Source organism: Tamandua tetradactyla, chromosome 3 (assembly GCF_023851605.1).
Source record: "Tamandua tetradactyla isolate mTamTet1 chromosome 3, mTamTet1.pri, whole genome shotgun sequence".
In the NCBI taxonomy this organism is placed as follows: domain Eukaryota; kingdom Metazoa; phylum Chordata; class Mammalia; order Pilosa; family Myrmecophagidae; genus Tamandua; species Tamandua tetradactyla.
Genome location: NC_135329.1, coordinates 22,413,991 through 22,432,137, shown reverse-complemented (window position 1 = coordinate 22,432,137; position 18,147 = coordinate 22,413,991). Strand labels below are relative to the sequence as shown.

Genomic DNA, 18,147 nt, shown 5'->3' with positions numbered 1-18,147 from the left:
GAACGCCGATGCGAGGGCCGGGGACGGGGGGGTCTCGCTCTGTCCCTGCCATGACCAGCGCTGTGACCTCTGGGCCCTCAGACCCTCTCTGTGAAGTGGATGGTGGTGGGGAACCATCTGCCTTCAGATCCTGTGGATTGTAGCTGACCTTTCTCGGGTACCTTTGCTTCTCCCCACCGCCCCAGGCCCTCCTTCAGAGCACTGGAAGCCCCTAAATGAGCACTAGCCACACAGGGAGGTCAGGAGAGAGAAGACCTGACAGTTCTCACCTGCTTTGGGGCAGTGTCTACTCCAGTTGGAGAGAAAGAAACTTACCCATATGAAACATTAACCCTTCCATTCACCACTTGCCCTGGCACAGCACTTTTCACGTTGGGAAGGGCTTCCCCTGTCTCTGTCACTCCGTGGACAGCATAAGTCCTGGGAGTGGAACTTTCTTTGGGCAGTTTTGCTAAGTGCCCCCAGAGGGACAGGAGGAGCCTGTGTCTCATGCTGGGTTTTCCCTCCAGGCGAGGAATTCTACGAAGCGTCGCCCTATGAGCCGGTCACCTCCCGCCTCTCGGACATCTTCAGGCTCGCTTCAATCTTCTCAGGTAAGTGGGCGCAGGGTGTGACTTCGCATGTCTACCCTGTGTGCCCAAGTTTTCCTTTCACCCCCATGGCATGGCGGACGGAGCTCTGGGCGTGGGCTCGGTTCTCCCAGGCTTCGGTGGGCCCTGCCACTTACCAGAACGTGCCTGAGCCTTGGCTTCTCATCTCTCAAAATGGGACCATCACACCTACCTCCCTAGCTTGGTTTTGGAGTTTTATTTATGGAAATTGCCTAGCATGGTGCCTTGCACATAGCAGGTTCTTGAAACTTAAACCTGATCTCGCTCTCCAGTTTTATTGTAAATCTTGCTCCGCTGGTCCCTTCTTTCCATCCAGTTCTTCGACTCTTGCTTTGTTGCTCTCCAACAGTGGTCAGGTTGCTTCACTGCCCTGTGCCTCTGTCTCCTCAGGCATGGTCTGGGGAGAATGGCCGGGCCTGCCTGGTTACGTGGCTGTGAGGGCTCCCCCCGTCAGTAGGTCGCGAAGGGCTCAGCGTGTTGCAGGGCGCCTGTGGCACCCAGTGACTTAGCCATGGCCGTTGGTATCAGTGTTGAAACACGTTCGTTCTGCTCTGAGATGGCCTCGCCCTGCCCCGTCCGAGCCCTCTCCCTCCCCTGAGGGTTCTGCTTCTTCAGTCCCACGGAGGGAGAGCCCTGAAGGAGCAGTCTGGTCTCTGGTCTGCCATGGGGAGTGAGAAGGGGCCCTGCTCAGCTCTGTAGCTGTAGTGCATAGGAGCCAAATGAACTGTCTTGGTCATTTTTAATCTTGTTCCCTCTGACTCTTGGTGACCAGTGGGTTGAAGGCTGACCATCTCGGCTCGGGCTTTGGGGTGAGCAGGGCTTCTCAGTCTTGGGGACAGCTCCCTGGGGGTGGGCGGAAGCTGTGCTCTTCCTGGGGTCACTGGTGGTACTCAGGGCGGGCAGGTTGGTGCTGATTCTCTGTGATCTCTGAGTACAGGGTCCCAGGTCCAGGTTTATAGGCAGTTTTGTGGCATTCCTGGAAGCCTTCTGAAATTCTCATTGCTCAAAACCGGGGTCTCTCTATAGCTGCACTGATGACATTTGGGCTGGATAATTCTTTGCCATGGGGGGCTGCCTGGGCAATGTTTAGTAGCATCCCTGGCTCTACCCACTGGATGCCAGTAGCATCTCCCACCCAGTTGTGACAGCCACAGCATCTCCAGACATTGCCAGATGTCCCCTGGGAGGCAGAATTACTGCTGGTTGAGAACACTGCTCTAAACTGTGAAATCAGATTCTCCGGTGAGACCCCAAAGTCCTTTCGATGGAATAATTCTCTAGGGGAATATTTCTCAACCTTTTTTCATTATCACTCTCCTAAGGAGAAAAATTAATTCTCCCTAGTGAGAGAAATTAAATACTAAAGAATAAAATCTTATGTGGTAGGGTTGACTTTTGAGGGGCCACCCACTTAAGAATCAATGCTTTCTCCCTTGGGCGTGATACCACCCGGTTCCACTGAGAATTCTCGAGACTTGAGATGGGGTTGTTGCACATGTCCCCAGTGGAGGGAGGTGCTGGCAGAGGACACGTTCTTGAGCCCCGGGGGTAGCTAGGGGCAGTGGTGAATGGGCTGGGGACCTCAAAGATGGTCAGTTCTGCTGAGCACCCTGCCCTGGGCTCCCCACATCATAACGCCCAGCGAGGTTATAGCCTGGGCATGGGAATCAGCAGGTTTCCTTCCTGGTTCTTCCTGTGGTTACTGTGATGCCTCAGGGAAGCCTGGACCATCCCAAAGGGAAGGGCTCGAGGATGGGCTGGCTGAGGTCCCTTCTAGTTCAGACATTCGGATTCCCTAGATTTCCTGATCCAGCTTGAATAGATATCCTCCCTGGACCACTCTTTTTGTGGCAGTGTTCTGGGGTTGGCATTTGAAATGCGGTTGTGGGGATACGCTGGTGGCCCCAATGTCCCGATTTCCTGCTGTCCTGGCAGCTCGGGGACTAGCTGAATACATGTGCCCGAGGAGGGGCCATTGGTTTAACGCCGATGAGTGAGTGACTTTGGTCTTGCTCCCTGACTGTTAGAGGATCAGAGGCTCCCACCTTGGCCCGGTCCCCTGCTGCTTCCTGGCCTCACACTTAAGTATCCTCCTAGCAGAAAATCTTTACTTAATGCACTTGACACTCTGCGGGACAAGGATGTTGACAAGACAAATGAGGAAATTACTAGGTTTGCAGCTCACGGAATCAGCTCCCTGCCACCTGCTGCCCAGAGATAGCTGGGTTCCATGCAGCCCTCCATCCCTGTACTTCTGGGACCACTCCCCACAGCGAGGGCCAGCCTGGAGGGTCTGTGTCGGGTCCCTCCTCATCTTCTCCATCACCTCTGCTCCAGTCTAAGCAGTCCTGAGTCCTAGAGTTGGGCAAGCGTGCAGCTCTGTCTGGGGAAATGTGGGCATGTAGCCGGAGAAGGGCAGGACCTGACCCTGCCACTAGGAAACCAAGCAGTCCTGGTGAGGAGTGCAGTGGAAAGAGAAGGCTGGAATGGGAGCGGGGGCGCTGGGGTTCCAGTGCAGACTCTGCCACCCATCAGTTTTGGGACTCAGGCGGGTCGCTTCCTGCTCTAGACCTTAAGTCTCTTTTCTGAAGAATGAGTTTAAACCAGTGCTTCTCAACCGTTTTCTCAGGGCACACATGATGATACTGTCTGGTGTGCTGGACTGGGTGGAGGAGGCTCTTTACTGGCTTGGAGCTCGGAGCCTGACTGTCCTGTGGGCTGCAGGATGGACATCCGGGCACATGTACGACCCGCCTGTGGCATGCTGGTTGGGAAGTCCCGACCTACATGAGCCAAGATCCTGCGCTAAAGGTTTAGGATTATAAGGCCGTAATCCTGGAGGATTGTATGAAATTGGTGTGACACTTCTTCCCACTTGCACACACGTGTGTTTGGCTGGATGCTGCCCCCTCCACCGTCCTCGTGTGGGAAGCCCGGGGTAGCGGCAGGGGTGTGGAGCATTGCTGACCCTCCTCTGGGCTGCACTAACCCCCGGGTGGGGCACAGGGACTCAGGGAAAGGGGCTGTTGTTATCTGTGGGGCTCAGTTGCTATGATCTCTTTGCCATCTACTTGAGAATTCCGGCGCCCTCTTGCAGGGGCCTCATGGAACATCTGTTCTTTTTCTCCTTGGTGGAGATTTTGGGAAGTACCTTCTTAGGATTTTGTTGGTACAGAAGGCTGCCAGGATGGCCAGAGGTTGCGGGGGAAGGGCTTATTCTCCCCTCCTCTCTGCCCTCTGACAGGCCCTGATGGGTTGGGGATTCTGTGTCCAGTTAAGCCTGAATCCAAGGCCAGGAGGGAGCCTGACTGTGCTTAGAACCCCAGGGCCAGTAATGTTTGAAACACCCAGATGTCCTGCCCCAGTCTTTCCGATCAGAATAGAAATTTCACAGTTTGTCCTGTTTCCTGCATTCAAACTGACCTCGACAGCATGGAGTGGCCTCCTTAGGAGGGCAGTCGGGTGCACGGAACGGCCTTTTGCCAGGCAGCCTGGGTTTGAATTCAGACTTGACACATAGAGAAGGGTGATCTCGGGCCTCGAGACTTTTTGGAGCTGCAGTGCTTATGTTTGTAAAAGGGGGAGGTGATACCGGCTAACAGGGTGAAGAAGATTCGGTGAGAATGGCAGGGACTGGGCTAGGCTTAACCCAGCGGCTCCTTCTCTGTCCACTGAGGGTACTCATTCTGAGGGGCTGCAGGGCTGCAGGAACTGCCACCAGGCGTCCCTGCTCTCCCCAGACTTTTCTGCACCTGTGACTCCTGAATCCCAATTGGTCACATCTGGGGAGCAAGAAAGGATGGAACAAGGCAGAGAGAAGAGAGGAAAGCTCCTTAGGGAAAGTGAAAGATCTTTCAGGCAGAGGTGGCTGTGGGAAGGAGGATCCGGCAGGGCAAAGTTGAGACAGTGGTGGGTGTGCCCTGAGTGAGAGCGAGGGGAAAGGGGTGGCCCAGCACCGCAGGGGTGCTGGGTGGAGCCCAGAGCCGGCCACATGGGGCCACACCGGGACAGGGAGAGGCGGCAGGCAGGGAGATGGCTCCTGCTGGCAGCAGGTGCTGGCTGCCTCTGCAGTCTTGGTGATGGGGTGAGGTGGGGGTGGGTGGTCTCAGGGACTTTGGGTATGGGGAATATTTACAGACAGATTGTTTTGTTTTTTGTAGCTGGGAGGGAATTTAGGGATCACCTAGGCCCAGGCCACCCCTTCACCTGACCGAAAAGGAAACTGAGGTCCTGAGAGAAGGGAGGTGGTACTGATGGAGGCTGGAATTCAAGTCCTGCTTCCACCACTGCCCAGGCGTGACCTTAGTTAGGAAAGTGCCTCGAGAGTAGGCCCCAATTCCCTCCTGCACAACATGGAGCTGACAGAACCACCTGTACTCTAGGGTTTGTTGTAAGGACAGAATGAGGCAATTCAGATAGGTGCTTGGCGTACTGTGATAAGGTATGCTAGCAATTTACAAATTATTATGAAGTGATTTCTCCAAGACCAAATGGCAAACTGGCCGCGTCAGCCTAGAACCTGGCATTTGGGAAGTGGTGGAATGTGCTTTCGGTGACGTGGAGCTCCTTCTTGCACCGTTATTCTGCTGGGGAGCTGGGGTCTGGAGGGCCGGGTGATTTTCAGAGGGATGTGGAGACCCAGGCCTCAGCAGGAGTCCTGGCCGGTGAGGTCTCGGCGTGCTGTGTTGCGACTGAGCCTAGTGGCCTTTTGTGGCTTGGGGATGTGCTTGGAGGTAGAAGAGAAGGGAACGTGTGCCTGGACTGACCTGCAGGCCTGTGGGGGTGGCTTTCCTGACTGGATGGAGCCAGAAGAGGGCCAGAGACCCTGTAGGTGGAGGCTCCAGTGTGCTTCTGTCTGGGGGGTCCGCAGAGCAGGGAACCGGCCTTCCTGCCTTCCTCCGGCCGAGGGGCTTTCCATGTTGCCCCTGTGAAGTGAGTGCTGCCCTTTCCACCAGTGCCCCGGCACCTTCCCCTTTGTCACGATGCTCACTGCAGTGTGCTGTGGGGGTGGGGGTGACCGTCTTTCTGTAAATGGCACCCATTCTGCTCTGTGTCCGCCCCCCTGTGTGCCTAGCACTGTGCTTTGTACCTAATATGTACCTAGAAGGGCTTGTGGAGTGGTGGGTGGAACATGCATTTTTATTTTTTCATGGGCAGGCACCGGGAAATGAAGACCTGGGTCTTGGGCATGGCAGGTGAGAACTCTGCCACTGAGCCACCGTGGCCTGCCTGGAACATGCATTTTTGAATCCTGGTGTTGTCCCTCGCAGCCTCGTGACCTCAGCGCGGGACCCCTTGGCACCTCATTTTTCTGCTCTGTAAAATGGACCCGTCAGCCTGCCCTGTAGGGCTGCAGTTACACACACGCAGCTCCCCACACAGAGTCTGTAGCCAGCAGGGCCCAGACAGCGGCATTTGGAGTTGTGAGACCGGCACAAGGAAAGGTAACAGAGAGGTCCCAGCAATGGTGATGTGGCACCTATGTGCTACCTCTTTGGAGTATCTGAGGCTCAGAGAATGGGCAGGTCCTGGGTTGGGTGCTAAGTGGGTGGTTTCATGGAAGAAGTGGGGGTGGAGCTGGACCTTGGAGGAGCATTGTTTTCTTCAGTAAACATTGAGTGCTTAATGCCTTCCAGACACTGTATAAGACACTAGTGCTTTACAATGAATCACACACATGTTCTCACGGCCTAGTGGGGGAGGCAGGCTTAGACCCCCACTGGGTGCTCATTGTTAGCAGACGTGCTGCCTCTATATAGGGGAGGCAGCAACTTGCTGTGCTTGGGGAAATCTGGGAAGTCTCAGAAGAGGAGGAAGTGGGATCTGGGAAAGATGTTCCTGGCAGGGTCATGGCTTGGAGCCCTGGCTGGGCTTGGGGGGTGGGGAGGAAAGAAGGAGCCACGTGTGGCCTTGTGGCTGGATCCCAGAGCCTGGTGGGTTCAGGGGACGGTGAATAGAGACCTTGGGGCAGATAGGAGAGTGGCCTCTGGGGTCTCTTCTCTTGGCTGGGTCTTTGGGACTCTCGCCCAGACTATTCTGACAGAGCTCTGGCTGACTGCCTGGTGCAGAGGGCCTAGCCCCCTGGGGTGGGGGAGCTGAGCTGACCATGGGTAGGGGAAAGAATCAGCCCATGACCCCAGAATCAGTACCCTCAGGAAGATGACCTCCGTGGCCTTGGTGGTGGCTGGTGGGGTCAGAGTTGTGCCTAGCTATCTCTGAATTCACCCCTCCGTTTCTGCTGGAAGGAAGGAAAGGTTTCCCTTTTCTCCCCTGAGCTTGTCCCTTAGTGCACCCCGACTCCACAAAGAGAGACCCTTTGAACCCTACACTGTCCCCCCATCTCCTACGTTTGAATTGCTGACCAGAAGAATGGAGGTTGAGGGCGTTAATATTTCAGGAGGTTGGGTGGCTGGGTTTCAGAGACCCCTTTCTAAGGCACCCCAGGGATGAGATGGGGGTGGGGGTCGGGGATGGAGGGTAGGGAGGGTTGAAGGAAGAGACCGCCTCTCTGCCTGCCCCCTTCATGGTGCCTCAGGCCATAAACTGCTTATCCTCAGGTTGGCTCCCTGAGTGGAATGCAGAAGCATGTTATTTAAATTTCAAAATCGCATTCTTCTTCTAACAGCTGTCAGAGACTCTGAGCGTCAACGAAAATTGGGCTTTAGCTGCAGCTCTGTCACCTCTTAGACCTTCCCTTTCAGGGAGAATTTTTGTCTTCTGGTCAAGGAGAGGGTGGGGGTGGGAGGATGAGGAAGAGCAGGGATTGTGGGGACCGGGAGAAGAGGGGGGGTCTGGGTGCATGGATCCCGTGGCCAGTGCCTCTCCCCACGCTGGTCTGCAGATGGGGGCAGCTGGGAGCAAGTCAGCTTCCCTATGAAGGGTGCCGAGGGGCTTGGAGTAACTGGAGAAATCTACATTTCCCCGGTCTGTTTTTTTTTTTTTTTTCTCTCTCCTCACCAGTGCCAGTGACCTCAGGCTCCTGTTAATGGCAGAAGGACATGTTACCATGGTGGGAGCTGGGTGTTTAGTGACTTCATTTTGATTGTCTTTGTGTCCAAGCAGAATTTGCTGTGGGAAAAAAGAAAGAACAGGGAAGGAACAAAATTTAGCCCCAAAGACAGGCCTTTTAATGGTGAAATTTCAGGTGGCATGGTTGGGTTTTTTTTTGGGTGAGGATATTTTCTGATACCCTTCAAATAACATCTTCTAGGAAGCCACCTACTTCCTCCTTCCGTATGTAGGACAGACTCTGCCAGCAGCTGAGAGGTGGGGAGGTGCTCAGCTGGACCCTTCTGGCTCTTAAGTAGCTCCTGTGATGCCTTTTACAGGACTCTTTTCTCCCTGAATATGTCCCTGGCTTAACCATTAACTGTATTCACTTTAGTTTACTCGTCTATGAAACAGGATTTGAGTAATGGGACTGGGAACCCCCCTCCCAACCACATCTGCTGCCATACTCCTCTAACCCCATGCACATGCACAGGGAGGACAGTGTCGTAGGATGAATGTGTGTGTATGTGGTGTGTGTGTGTGTCGGGGCGGTGTGTGTGTGTTTGTGCAGGGGATGGCATGTGTATGGGAATGGTTGCAGGGTTTTGGCAGTGGCCTTGTGTCCGCCGTGAATAGGGAAGGGAGGGAGTAAGATGGAGTAAGTAGATCTGGAAGATGGCTCTTCTCTGGCTAAGAACAGACTCTTTGCTTTCACTCCTGAGTGAAACAACCAGTTTGTTGTTTCCTGAGGGGAACAACCAGTACCCTCAGCCCCTTTCTCATCTCTTAAGGAAGCTCTGAGGATGGTGGCTCATGGAGGAATACAGAGAGGTCATTAAAAGCGAGGAAGGCTATCTTTGCATGAGCAACAGAAAAGATATATTTTTTTCAGTGGACTTAGCCTTTGCCTGTGTGTTTGGAACTTCCCGTAGTCTGGAGGTTATGTCGTTGGACTCCAGGCATGTAGGTGTTCTCTCTGCGGAAGGACTGTGTGTATGGATTTATCCTGCAAATATCCTTTGAGCATCCCTGGCGTGCCACGCTGTGGTTTAGGTGCTGAGGAGACATCCATGAACAAGACAAGAGTTTATTGCTCTTATGGAAATTATGTTCTATTAGCCAGAGACAGATAAAAACTGAGAATAAGCCAACAAATAAATTAACCAGAAAGATAGTGGTGAATTCTAAGCAAAGAATTAAAATAGGTTGTGACAAAGGTGACTGTTGACTTTTTAGGTTGGGAATGCCTGTGAAAGATATGACTTTAAGTTAAAATATGCATCCAAGAAAGATTCAGCCATGAGAGGATCAGGGGAATGACAAAGGAAACAGCCAAGGAAAGGCCTGTGTCCCCTGAAAGATATGCTGAAGTGCTACTCCCCAGGACTCAGACTGTGACCTCATTTGGAAATAAGGTTGTTACAGATGGAATTAGGCAAGTTAAAATGAGGTCATACTGGATTAGAGTGGGCCCTTAATCTGGAATGACTGGTGTCCTTAAAAGAAGAGGAAATTTGACACAGATGGAGGGTCAGAGAGTCAGAGCACAGAACGCCATGTGACGACAGAATACCCTGGATTTCTGGCAAGTCACCACCAGAAGTGCTGAGAGCGGCCTTGAACAAATTCTTCCCTGTGGACCTCAAGGGAAGCATGGACCTGCTGACACCTTGATTTCTGACTTCTAACCTCCGGAACTGTAAGACGATAAATTTCTGTTGTTTTACACCACCTAGTTTTTGGTACTTTATTATAGTAGTCTTAGGAAACTACGACAGATCTTGGTACTGAAAAGTAAGGTGCTACTGTGACAAATACCTAAAAATGTGGAAGTGGCTTGGAGTTGGGCAATGGATAAAGGCTGGAAGAATTTTAAGGCTCTTGATAGAAAAAGCCCAGATTGTCTTACAAAGACTGTGGGTAGGACTATGGCTGCTAAATTTGCTTCTAGTGAGGCCTTAGAAGGAAATGATGAGTATATTATTGGAAATCAGAGGAAAGGCCATTCCTGTTATGAAGTGGCAGAGAACTTGGCTGAATTATGCCCTGGTGTTGGATGGAAAGTAGAGCTTGTATAAGAAGTACTTGGATATTTAGCTGAGGAGATTTCCAAGCAAAATGTGGAATGTGCTGCCTGGTTTCTCCTTGCTGTTTAAAATAAAATGCAAGAGGAAAGAGATAAATTGAGGGAGGACCTGTTAAGCAAAAGGGAACCAGCAGTGCATGATTTGGGAAATTCTCAGCTCATCCAGATGACCTGACCTGGAAACAGGGCTGTGGGTGTGTCTGGACAACTATTTGCTAAAGAGATTAGGTACGTGATTCATGGATTCCTACAGCCATCTCAGAAGAAGGCAAGAGTTGAGGTCTGGTTGTCCAGGAAAGATTGGTGGAAGAACTTTCCTGTCTTGGCCTGGACTCCCATGAATTACATGGAAGCCCAACAGAGTTTTGAGAATTTTTTTATCAGCAGAGACGCTGACAGCCTGGACTGAAAGGGATAGGGATGGGACAAAATGAAGAAAGAAGGGATGGCTGAACCGTGGATGCAGAGGTCTGGGTCAAAAGGATCTTGTCAGGCCAAGAGAATGGGGCTTCTGCCCTGGTGTTTGAAGAAGGTGGGGCCTCTGCCCCTGTGTTTGGAGAGAGCAAGCACACCACTCTGGTGTTAGGAGAGGGTGGATTACCACCCCAGTGGGCCCAAAGAAAGAGCATCGAGTCAGAGAAAATTACTCTCAGGCCTTGAAATCTAGTGGAATTTGCCCTGCTGGCTTTTGGACTTGGAATCCCATTTTTTCTTTCCAGTTTCTCCCTTTTGGAATGGCAGTGTCTATTCAATTCTTCTCCCATCTTTGTACAACTTGTTTTGTAGTTTCTACTACAGAATTACAGAGGAGTTTTTTCTCAGGGTGGACCATACCCATAACTGATTTAGATGAGATTCTGGATTTAGAGTGGATGCTGGATGGCTTAAGGCATTTGGGAGGTTGTGATGGGGCCAGTGTGTTTTGCATCTGGGAAGGACATGGATTTTGGGGGTCAGAGGGCAGACTGTTATGGATTGAATTGTGTCCCCTGAGAAGATAGATATGTTCAAGTTCTACCCCCCAGCACCTAAGAATGGGACCTTATTTTGGAAATAGGGTTGCCACGAATGGAATTTGGCAGGTTAGGATGAGGTTATACTGGTAGGGTGAGCCGTTAATCCAATATGACTGGTATCCTTATAAGAAGAGGAGATATATAGACGGGAAGTCAGAGAGACAGAGTAGAGAATGCCATGTGATGACTGAAGCCTGGAGAGAGGCATGGAACGAGTCCCTCCATATGGACTTAAAATGAAACATGGCTCTGCTGACAACTTGCTTTTGGCCTTCTGGCCTCCAGAACTGTGAGACAATAAATTTCTGTTGTCCTTATATACCCAGTATGTGATACTTTGATATGGCAGCCTTAGAAAACTCAGACGGGCTCCCAGGTGGGGAAACATGGTGGGTGAAAGAATCTAAGGAAGAACATGTGGCTGGAACCCAGCGAATGAGATCGAGGCAGTGGTTGGGGGAAGTGGGCACAGTCAGGCAGGGGCCGGACCTTGGAGATGCTGTAGACCAATTTAAGGAGTTTGGATTTTATTGCTAGGATGATGAGAGACCTTTGTGGACTCTCAGACAGGTGAGTGATAGTGTTTGATTTATGCTTTGATAAAGATTTCTCTTGTACTGTGTGGAGAAAGGACCATGGGAGGTGATGGGCAAGAGTGGAAGCAGGGAGACCATAACCGGTCAAAGACCTAGCAGAGGGCTGATCTTAGGAGAGATGGAGAGAATGGATGGATTTGGAGTATATTTTGGAGGTGGACTTGAGAGGATGTGGGCTGAAGTTAAAGATAACATTCCCATGTTAGGCTTGAACAACAATTAGACGGCCATTTACGTGGATGAAGTAGATGAGGGAGGAACAGGGCAGAAATCAGGAGCTCTGTTGTGGCCGTGTTAGGATGGAGATGCCATCTAGACCCCATCTGGAAATGCCAAGTAGGCCGTTAGACACAAACCTGGCGTTCTGGGGAGAGGTCAAGGTTGATATATCGATTGAGAGCTATTAGCATATAGATGGTATTTAAAACCACACCACTGAATGAGGGCACCTAGGGAGCGTGAACAGACAACGAGAGGAAGTCCCAGGACTGAACCCTGGGTTTTCCAAGCAGGGGAGGGAGAGCTCGCAGAGGCGATCGAGAACCAGGTCGGGGAGGTGGGGAAAACCAGGTGAAGGCAGTCAGGAAAGCCGAGAGAAGTATGTGTTTCGAGAAAGAGGAAGTGGTCAGTTGTGTCCATGCTGCTGAAGGTCAAATAAGGTAAGTTCAGAGAAGTGACCATGGGATTTGGTAAGCTGTAGGTCAGTTAACGATCCTGGCTGGAGTACCCTGAGTGGAGGAGAGGGGTTGGAAGCTGGATTTGGGGAGGGTGGATGAGAGGGTGTGAGGTGAGAAGGCAAAAACAGCTCTTTCAAGTTTTGCTGTGAAGGGAGAATAGCAAAATAGGGTAGCAGCTGGAGGGGGAGATGGGGCCAAGGGGAGGTTTTGTTGTTTGAAGATAGGCATTTTGAGATGGGACGTGTTTGTGTGGCATAGGGAAAGATCCATTAGAGAGGAAGAAATTGAATGTGCAGAAGAGAGGAGGGGTGTCCTTGAGAAGGCGAGAAGGGATATGATCCAGGGCACAAGTGGCCAGGCCCCTTTAATAGGGGCCAGGACTCTTCCTGCCTAATAACGGAGAGAAGGACCTGCAGGTGAGGTAGCGTGGTCCTTGCCGAGGTGGGAAGATGAGGCAAGGTAAGCAGCTCAGAAGAGACAGGGAGAAGCCAGTGCAGGAAGACAGACAAGTGAAGGTGTGAAATGGTCATTTTATGATGGTCTTCGAGAATCGTGGTCAGGGATTCAAAGTGAGACCGTTCAGCTTGTGTGCTGCTTACTGGCTGCTCAGGTGCAGGCATGGAATAGAAGGGCACCTTAGCCAGGGCTGTGGGTTTGAGGTCAGTATGACAGAGGGAGAGAGGGGCTGAGAATTAAAGGTATTTGTGTGAGGAGGACAGCACCGGAGACCTGAAGTCTAAGCTGGGTGAGGAGGGAAATGAGGACCGGTGGAGAGAGGGTGAGTGGTCTGTGGATTAGAGATCGGGGTGAGGCTAGGGGATTGCCAGAGGGGTGTACTGGAGAGTGAGCTGGGAAGCAAGGAGGCAGTGGTTGGAGACTGGGGTGCTTGATACCAGTGATTCCAGGGTGATACGGGGTGAAGTGGCTGTCAGCAAAGACAAGGACAAGGCCTTGCCCGTAGCGATCGGGAGCCAGGGCCTGGGAAGAGGTCACTGGAGGGCAGAAGACAGATGCAGGGAAGGCCCAGGACTTTGCGGGTCACTCTCGTCAACTTGGAGTCACGAGGATGGTGTCTGGGAAGGAAGTGAGTCCCGTGTGACATCCTTACTGAGAGCATAATGATGGGGCGGTCAGTGACAGCCTTGAGGAAGGATGGCGTGGTTATTGGATGGGTTGAACGTCTCAGGAGCCAGGATTTCTTTTTTTTTTTTGGATTTGTTTACATTTATTTTATCAGTTTAAATGTAAAATTTAGTTTTTAATGCAATTTTATTGAGATTTATTTGCATACCATATAATTATCCAAAGTGTACATACAATCAGTGGCTCATAGTATCATCATACAGTTGTGAATTCATCACAGTCGATTTTTGAACATTTTCATTACTCCAAACAAAAAGAATAAATTAGAAATAAGCAAAAAAGAACACCCAAAGCATCCCTTGTACTTATTTATTTTCTTACGCATCTGTCCATAAACTGGAGAAAGGGAGTGCCAGTTACAAGGTTTCAACAACCACAAGGTCACATGGTAAAAGCTATGTAATTAATCTCCATCAAGAATCAAGGCTAATGGATTACACGTCAGCAGTATCTGGTATTTCCCTCTAGCTACTCCAACACACCAAAACCTGAAAAGGGATATCTATATAATGCACAAGAATAACTGCCAGAATGCCCTCTCGGCTCTTTTTGAAATCTCTCAGCCACTGAAACTTTGTGTTGTTTCATTTTTCTTCTCCCTTTTGGTCAAGGGCTTTCTCAATCCAACGGTGCCAGGGCCAGGCTCATCCCCAAAAGTCTGCCAACACTTGTTTCTTTTAATTGTTTTAAAAGCTTCTAGAAACTTACATTGGATGGTTTTCATGGCTTTTGAAGATTTTTTGTGAATGGTTTTCATAGCTGCATTTGAAGAATTATTCAGTTTTTTGGAAACCAGGGTCATGAGTAGATCTAGTCATCCTAAGGTCAGAAAAGTGTATTTCATAATTAGTAGAAATATTTTAGCTTATGACTGGTGCCTCAAATCTTATTCCACTCGTCGCAAATAAAAAGTTCTGAGGAAGGATTTAGGTCATCACTTCAATATGAAATCCCCGATTTTGGTTTTTGATTGTTATGAATGCAAAATTAATATGCCATTGTGAGAATTGGTGTGAGCATGGTAAAAATCTTAACTATAGAAAATCCAAATTCTGTTTAAAAGGATGCAAAGTACTCAAAATTGGCTGAAAGTATCTCTTGAAATGTGAAATAGTGAAATTTAAATTCTAGTCTCTAGAACCACAAAATCAAAGACTACCACAATATTAAGACTAACATCCTTTTGGGGAAGAGGAGGAAGACTTCCAAAAGTATATAAAATCTGGCAAAATATAAAATGATATTCGAAAGCATCCAAATAGCATCCATCAAGTTGGTTTTCAGTCTGCCCTTCCCACGGACAGGGGCCTTGGGAACAGAGCCATTGCCCGGACGTGGAGAGTGGTGGGGGATGAGGGTGTGGTCCGGCTGGATCCCTGGGCTTTGCAGATGACTGAGAGGACTGAGAGCGAGCCATGCTGGGATTGGCCTGGCAGTCTCTCGGGGAAGCTGAGGTACCACTTCCGTCCAGATGGTCTGGGGCTCCTGGCCGCCGCCCCCAGTGGTGTGGGGTCCAGAGATGAGAAAGATCCCTGAGGCCTGCGTTTCAGGCTTCCTGGATGGAACAGACGTGCCCTGAAGGCCTTCCCTTACTTGTGGAGGGGAAGCCTGGGGAACCCTCTACAGCCGAGTGCTGTAGAGGCTGGAGCAAGAGGCACATGGGGCTGGCTGCTTCTACTGGCAGGGTGGTGTTAAAGGGGGAAGGTGGAAGGGGGGACCTTTTCAGTCAAATAACACATTTCTAAATGCACTGGGAACTGTGTGGAGGCACTTTCACCTCCAGTATCCCGCTGTGTCTTTAGCTCAGTCCCGTGATGCAGGAAGAGTGGGTATCCTCTCCATTCTGCAGATGAGGAAGCTGGGTCTCAGAGAGGCTGCGTAACTTGTGCAAGCTTGGCTCTGTTGGGGGCATGGGCAGGTCCCCTTAGTTCCCAAGCAGCCTGAGTAGGACACTTGTCAAAGCCCAAGAGGGAGTCTCTGGTAAAGGGGAAGGTTTTCATTTGTTTACTTGATTTCGCCCTCTCGCTTTCAGAAGGGCAGGACCCTTGCTAGCTTTGCTAATTTCTCCAGCAGTGTTTGACTGGGTGGATGCTCAGAAAATGGCATGAAAGTAAATGAATTCTGAGGGAAGGTCTGGGGATGGCCCAGTGGGGGTGCGAGGGGTGCATTGCTGGTGAGGAGGTAGTAATGGGGGTGGGCTACAAAATGGGGAACTTCCCGGAGTCTCTTCCCCGGACCTCTTCCTTCCTGTCTTCCCCATCCAGCCCTGTTTTCGTCTCTATCTCATTGTTAATCACTTCTCTGCTTACCCTTGGGCACAACCTCCTAATTGTTTGGACGCAGTTAATTGTCCTCCCTTTTAAAACTCTTCTTTTGGACACCTTGAAACCCCCATCTCTTGATTTCCCATCCACCTTACGGTACACTCTTTCCCAGTCTCCTTTTCTGGTGCCACTAAATGATGGAACCCAGAGCTCGATCCTGCCCCCTTTTTTGTTCTTTATTTTCACCCTTGACCTCGGCAACCTCAGTTAATCACGTGACTTTAAATAGCCTCTTATGTTAATGATGCTCAGTTTTATGTCTCCAGTCCAGACCGCTCTCCTGAACTCCAGATTCATTTATCCTTCTGCCTTTTCAGCATCTCCACATGGGTGTCTAAAAGGAATCTCAAACTTAAGTAGAAAATTGAACTATCAGTTGAGTTCTGCCTTCCCCCCACCCCCCCAAGTCTTTCCCATTTCATGAACCAGTGCCGTGTCCACCCGCTTGCTCTGGCCAAACACCTGGGAGTTTTTCTTGAGTCCTCTCTTTCCTTCCATTCCAGAGCCAGCCCAACTTGTTGGATTTATCTCTAAGTTGCAGTCAGTGTCTGCTCACTTTTCACCATCTCTGAACCACTATCACTACCACTACCACCTTCGACCAGCCGCCTTGTCCCTGTTCTCCTCTTTCACCCACCTCTCTTCCCCTGCCTCACCAGTCCATGTACAGTGTGTCTTCCATATGTAAAGAGTGATCTTTCCAAAGCAAGTAGCTCCCACCCCCCCTTAAAACTTTCCAAGTGCTTTGCGTCTTAGAATGAAATCTAAAGTTCTTACTTTGCGCTGCAGGGTACCATATGTCCTCCCCTGACCGTCTCTGCCTTCATCTCCATTTCCTTCTGCTTCATTCAGGAAGCACCAGCCACCTTACCCTTTCTTTTGACTATGAGTCTGCCAAACCGATGTCTGTCTCAGGACCTTTGCACTTGCTCTTCCTTTTGCTGGGAGTTCTCTTATCTCGGATTTTTTTTTTATTTGCCTGTTTCACTTCTGCCCATCATTCTAGTCTCAACTCAGATGTCATTTCCTAGGAGAGGCTCTTCCTCATTGCGTAGTCATCTTCTGAATCCCCTTATTTAATTGTTCATAGCACTTACCTGTATTTGAAACTACCTTATTTATTTGTTTATATGTTTATTATCAGTTTTCCTCTCCCTAGAATAGGAGACCAGCCAGATTTCTAGGGCCTGACACATCTCTGAAGTTAGAGAATATTTGTTGACTGACAGCTGTTAGACCAACTGTTGACTGTGGGTGGAGGAGACAGACGTGGCTCGAGCAATTTGTATAATACGTGTGTGTTGCTGTGTACGCACGTGCTGCGTGTGTTTGCACAGGATGGAGGTAGACTTGTTCAGCCTCTGTAGGTTGGCCTGCAGTTCTAGCTTGTAGGAACGGGGTGGCAGGAGGGGCATTTTCCTAGTCCCTCCTAGCCCTCCGAGTGTGTCCACAGGTGTTTTGGGTTTGGGTCGACAGAGGAGTCACAAAGGGTAGGAGTCCATTTTTTTTCAAAATCCTTCATTTTCAGAGAGACACAGGGAGCTGCTTGGGACCTACACAGCTGCTGAGAGGCAGAGACCCAATCAGGGCCCAGGGTTCCCGAACTCCCAATTTCATAGCAGAGCTCCAGAGCTTGACCCAGGGACACAGTTTCAGCTCTGGGGTAGGCGCTGCACCCAGAAATGGGATTAGGGGCAGGCAACCAGCTGCGATTGCCTGGGAGTCTGGAAGGGGAGTAGAAATACCCCTGGGTATACCCTGTTGGCTTGGATGTATCAGAGTGGTGAGGGGCATTTCTGCTCCCCCAGGCGGAGGCCTGCTTGGGGTTGAAAAGCCTACCTTTGGGGGACCCAGTGGTTGGGTGGGGGTGAAACCAAGGGGAGTGCGCTTGTAACAACAGAGGGCTACCACGCTGCTTCTGCCCGGAGGGGGGTTGGTGAAATGTGTGTTGGATGCGTGGGCGTGCTTGGGGAGTGGGCCATGGCCAGCTCAGCCCCTCTTCTAAGTCACAGGCTCTTAGACTTTGGGAGGCAGCATCAGAATCCCAGGGAGCTTGTTAAAACCATACGCCTGGGTCCCAGCCCCAGGGATCCTGTTTGGGTAAGTCTGGGATGGGGCCCGTGCCTCTGTGTGCAACAGGCCCTTCTAGGGATTCACGAGGGAGCCAAAGTTTGATAAATGTGGCTCTGTTATATAAATGTCAAAAAAATATTAAAAAAAATACCAGCATGAATTGTGCTCGCGTACCTGCCTGCCAGCGTGCCTTGCTGTTTGGGGGCAGCCCTGCAGTGGAGAGGGGGCTTTGCCTCAGGGCAGAGGAGGCTTGGCTGGGGTGAGGGTGGCGGGTGGACAGACTGTGGGGAACTGGAGCTTCGGGTTCTGAAGCCCTGTCTGTCTGCTTTGCTCGCAGGGAGGGCCTGTTGTCATTGGGAGGAGGAGAAGGGAGGGGAAAGTGAATCCACAGTGTGTCCCCAGGGGCTGGGAGGATGAATTCACTAAGGTTTTAGAAAGTGCCAAGCGCTGTCAAGTCCCACCTCACTCTCCCTTGGGCAGCTGTTTACCATTTACTCCTCGGAGCATCTGGCCTGCATCCCCCCCTCGCAGCGGGCGCGGGAGGCGCACATCGCGGCCGGGAGGAGGGAACACGTGTGCGGAGAGAGGGTCGGGCACGGGGCCGGGCTGTCCCGCTTTGGCGAGGCCTGGG

The 18,147-nt window shown here is 50.9% G+C and overlaps 1 protein-coding gene across 2 annotated transcripts in view; it reads left to right on the top strand.

The window, feature by feature from the left end:
- Window positions 1–18,147, top strand: part of GFRA2 (GDNF family receptor alpha 2) — an 89,965-nt gene that overhangs the window by 11,605 nt on the left and 60,213 nt on the right. For both annotated transcript variants that reach the window (XM_077151842.1, XM_077151841.1), the window contains one exon: window positions 510–593. In XM_077151842.1, the coding sequence (XP_077007957.1) occupies window positions 510–593 (84 nt within the window). The remainder of the gene's footprint in view (window positions 1–509; window positions 594–18,147) is intronic.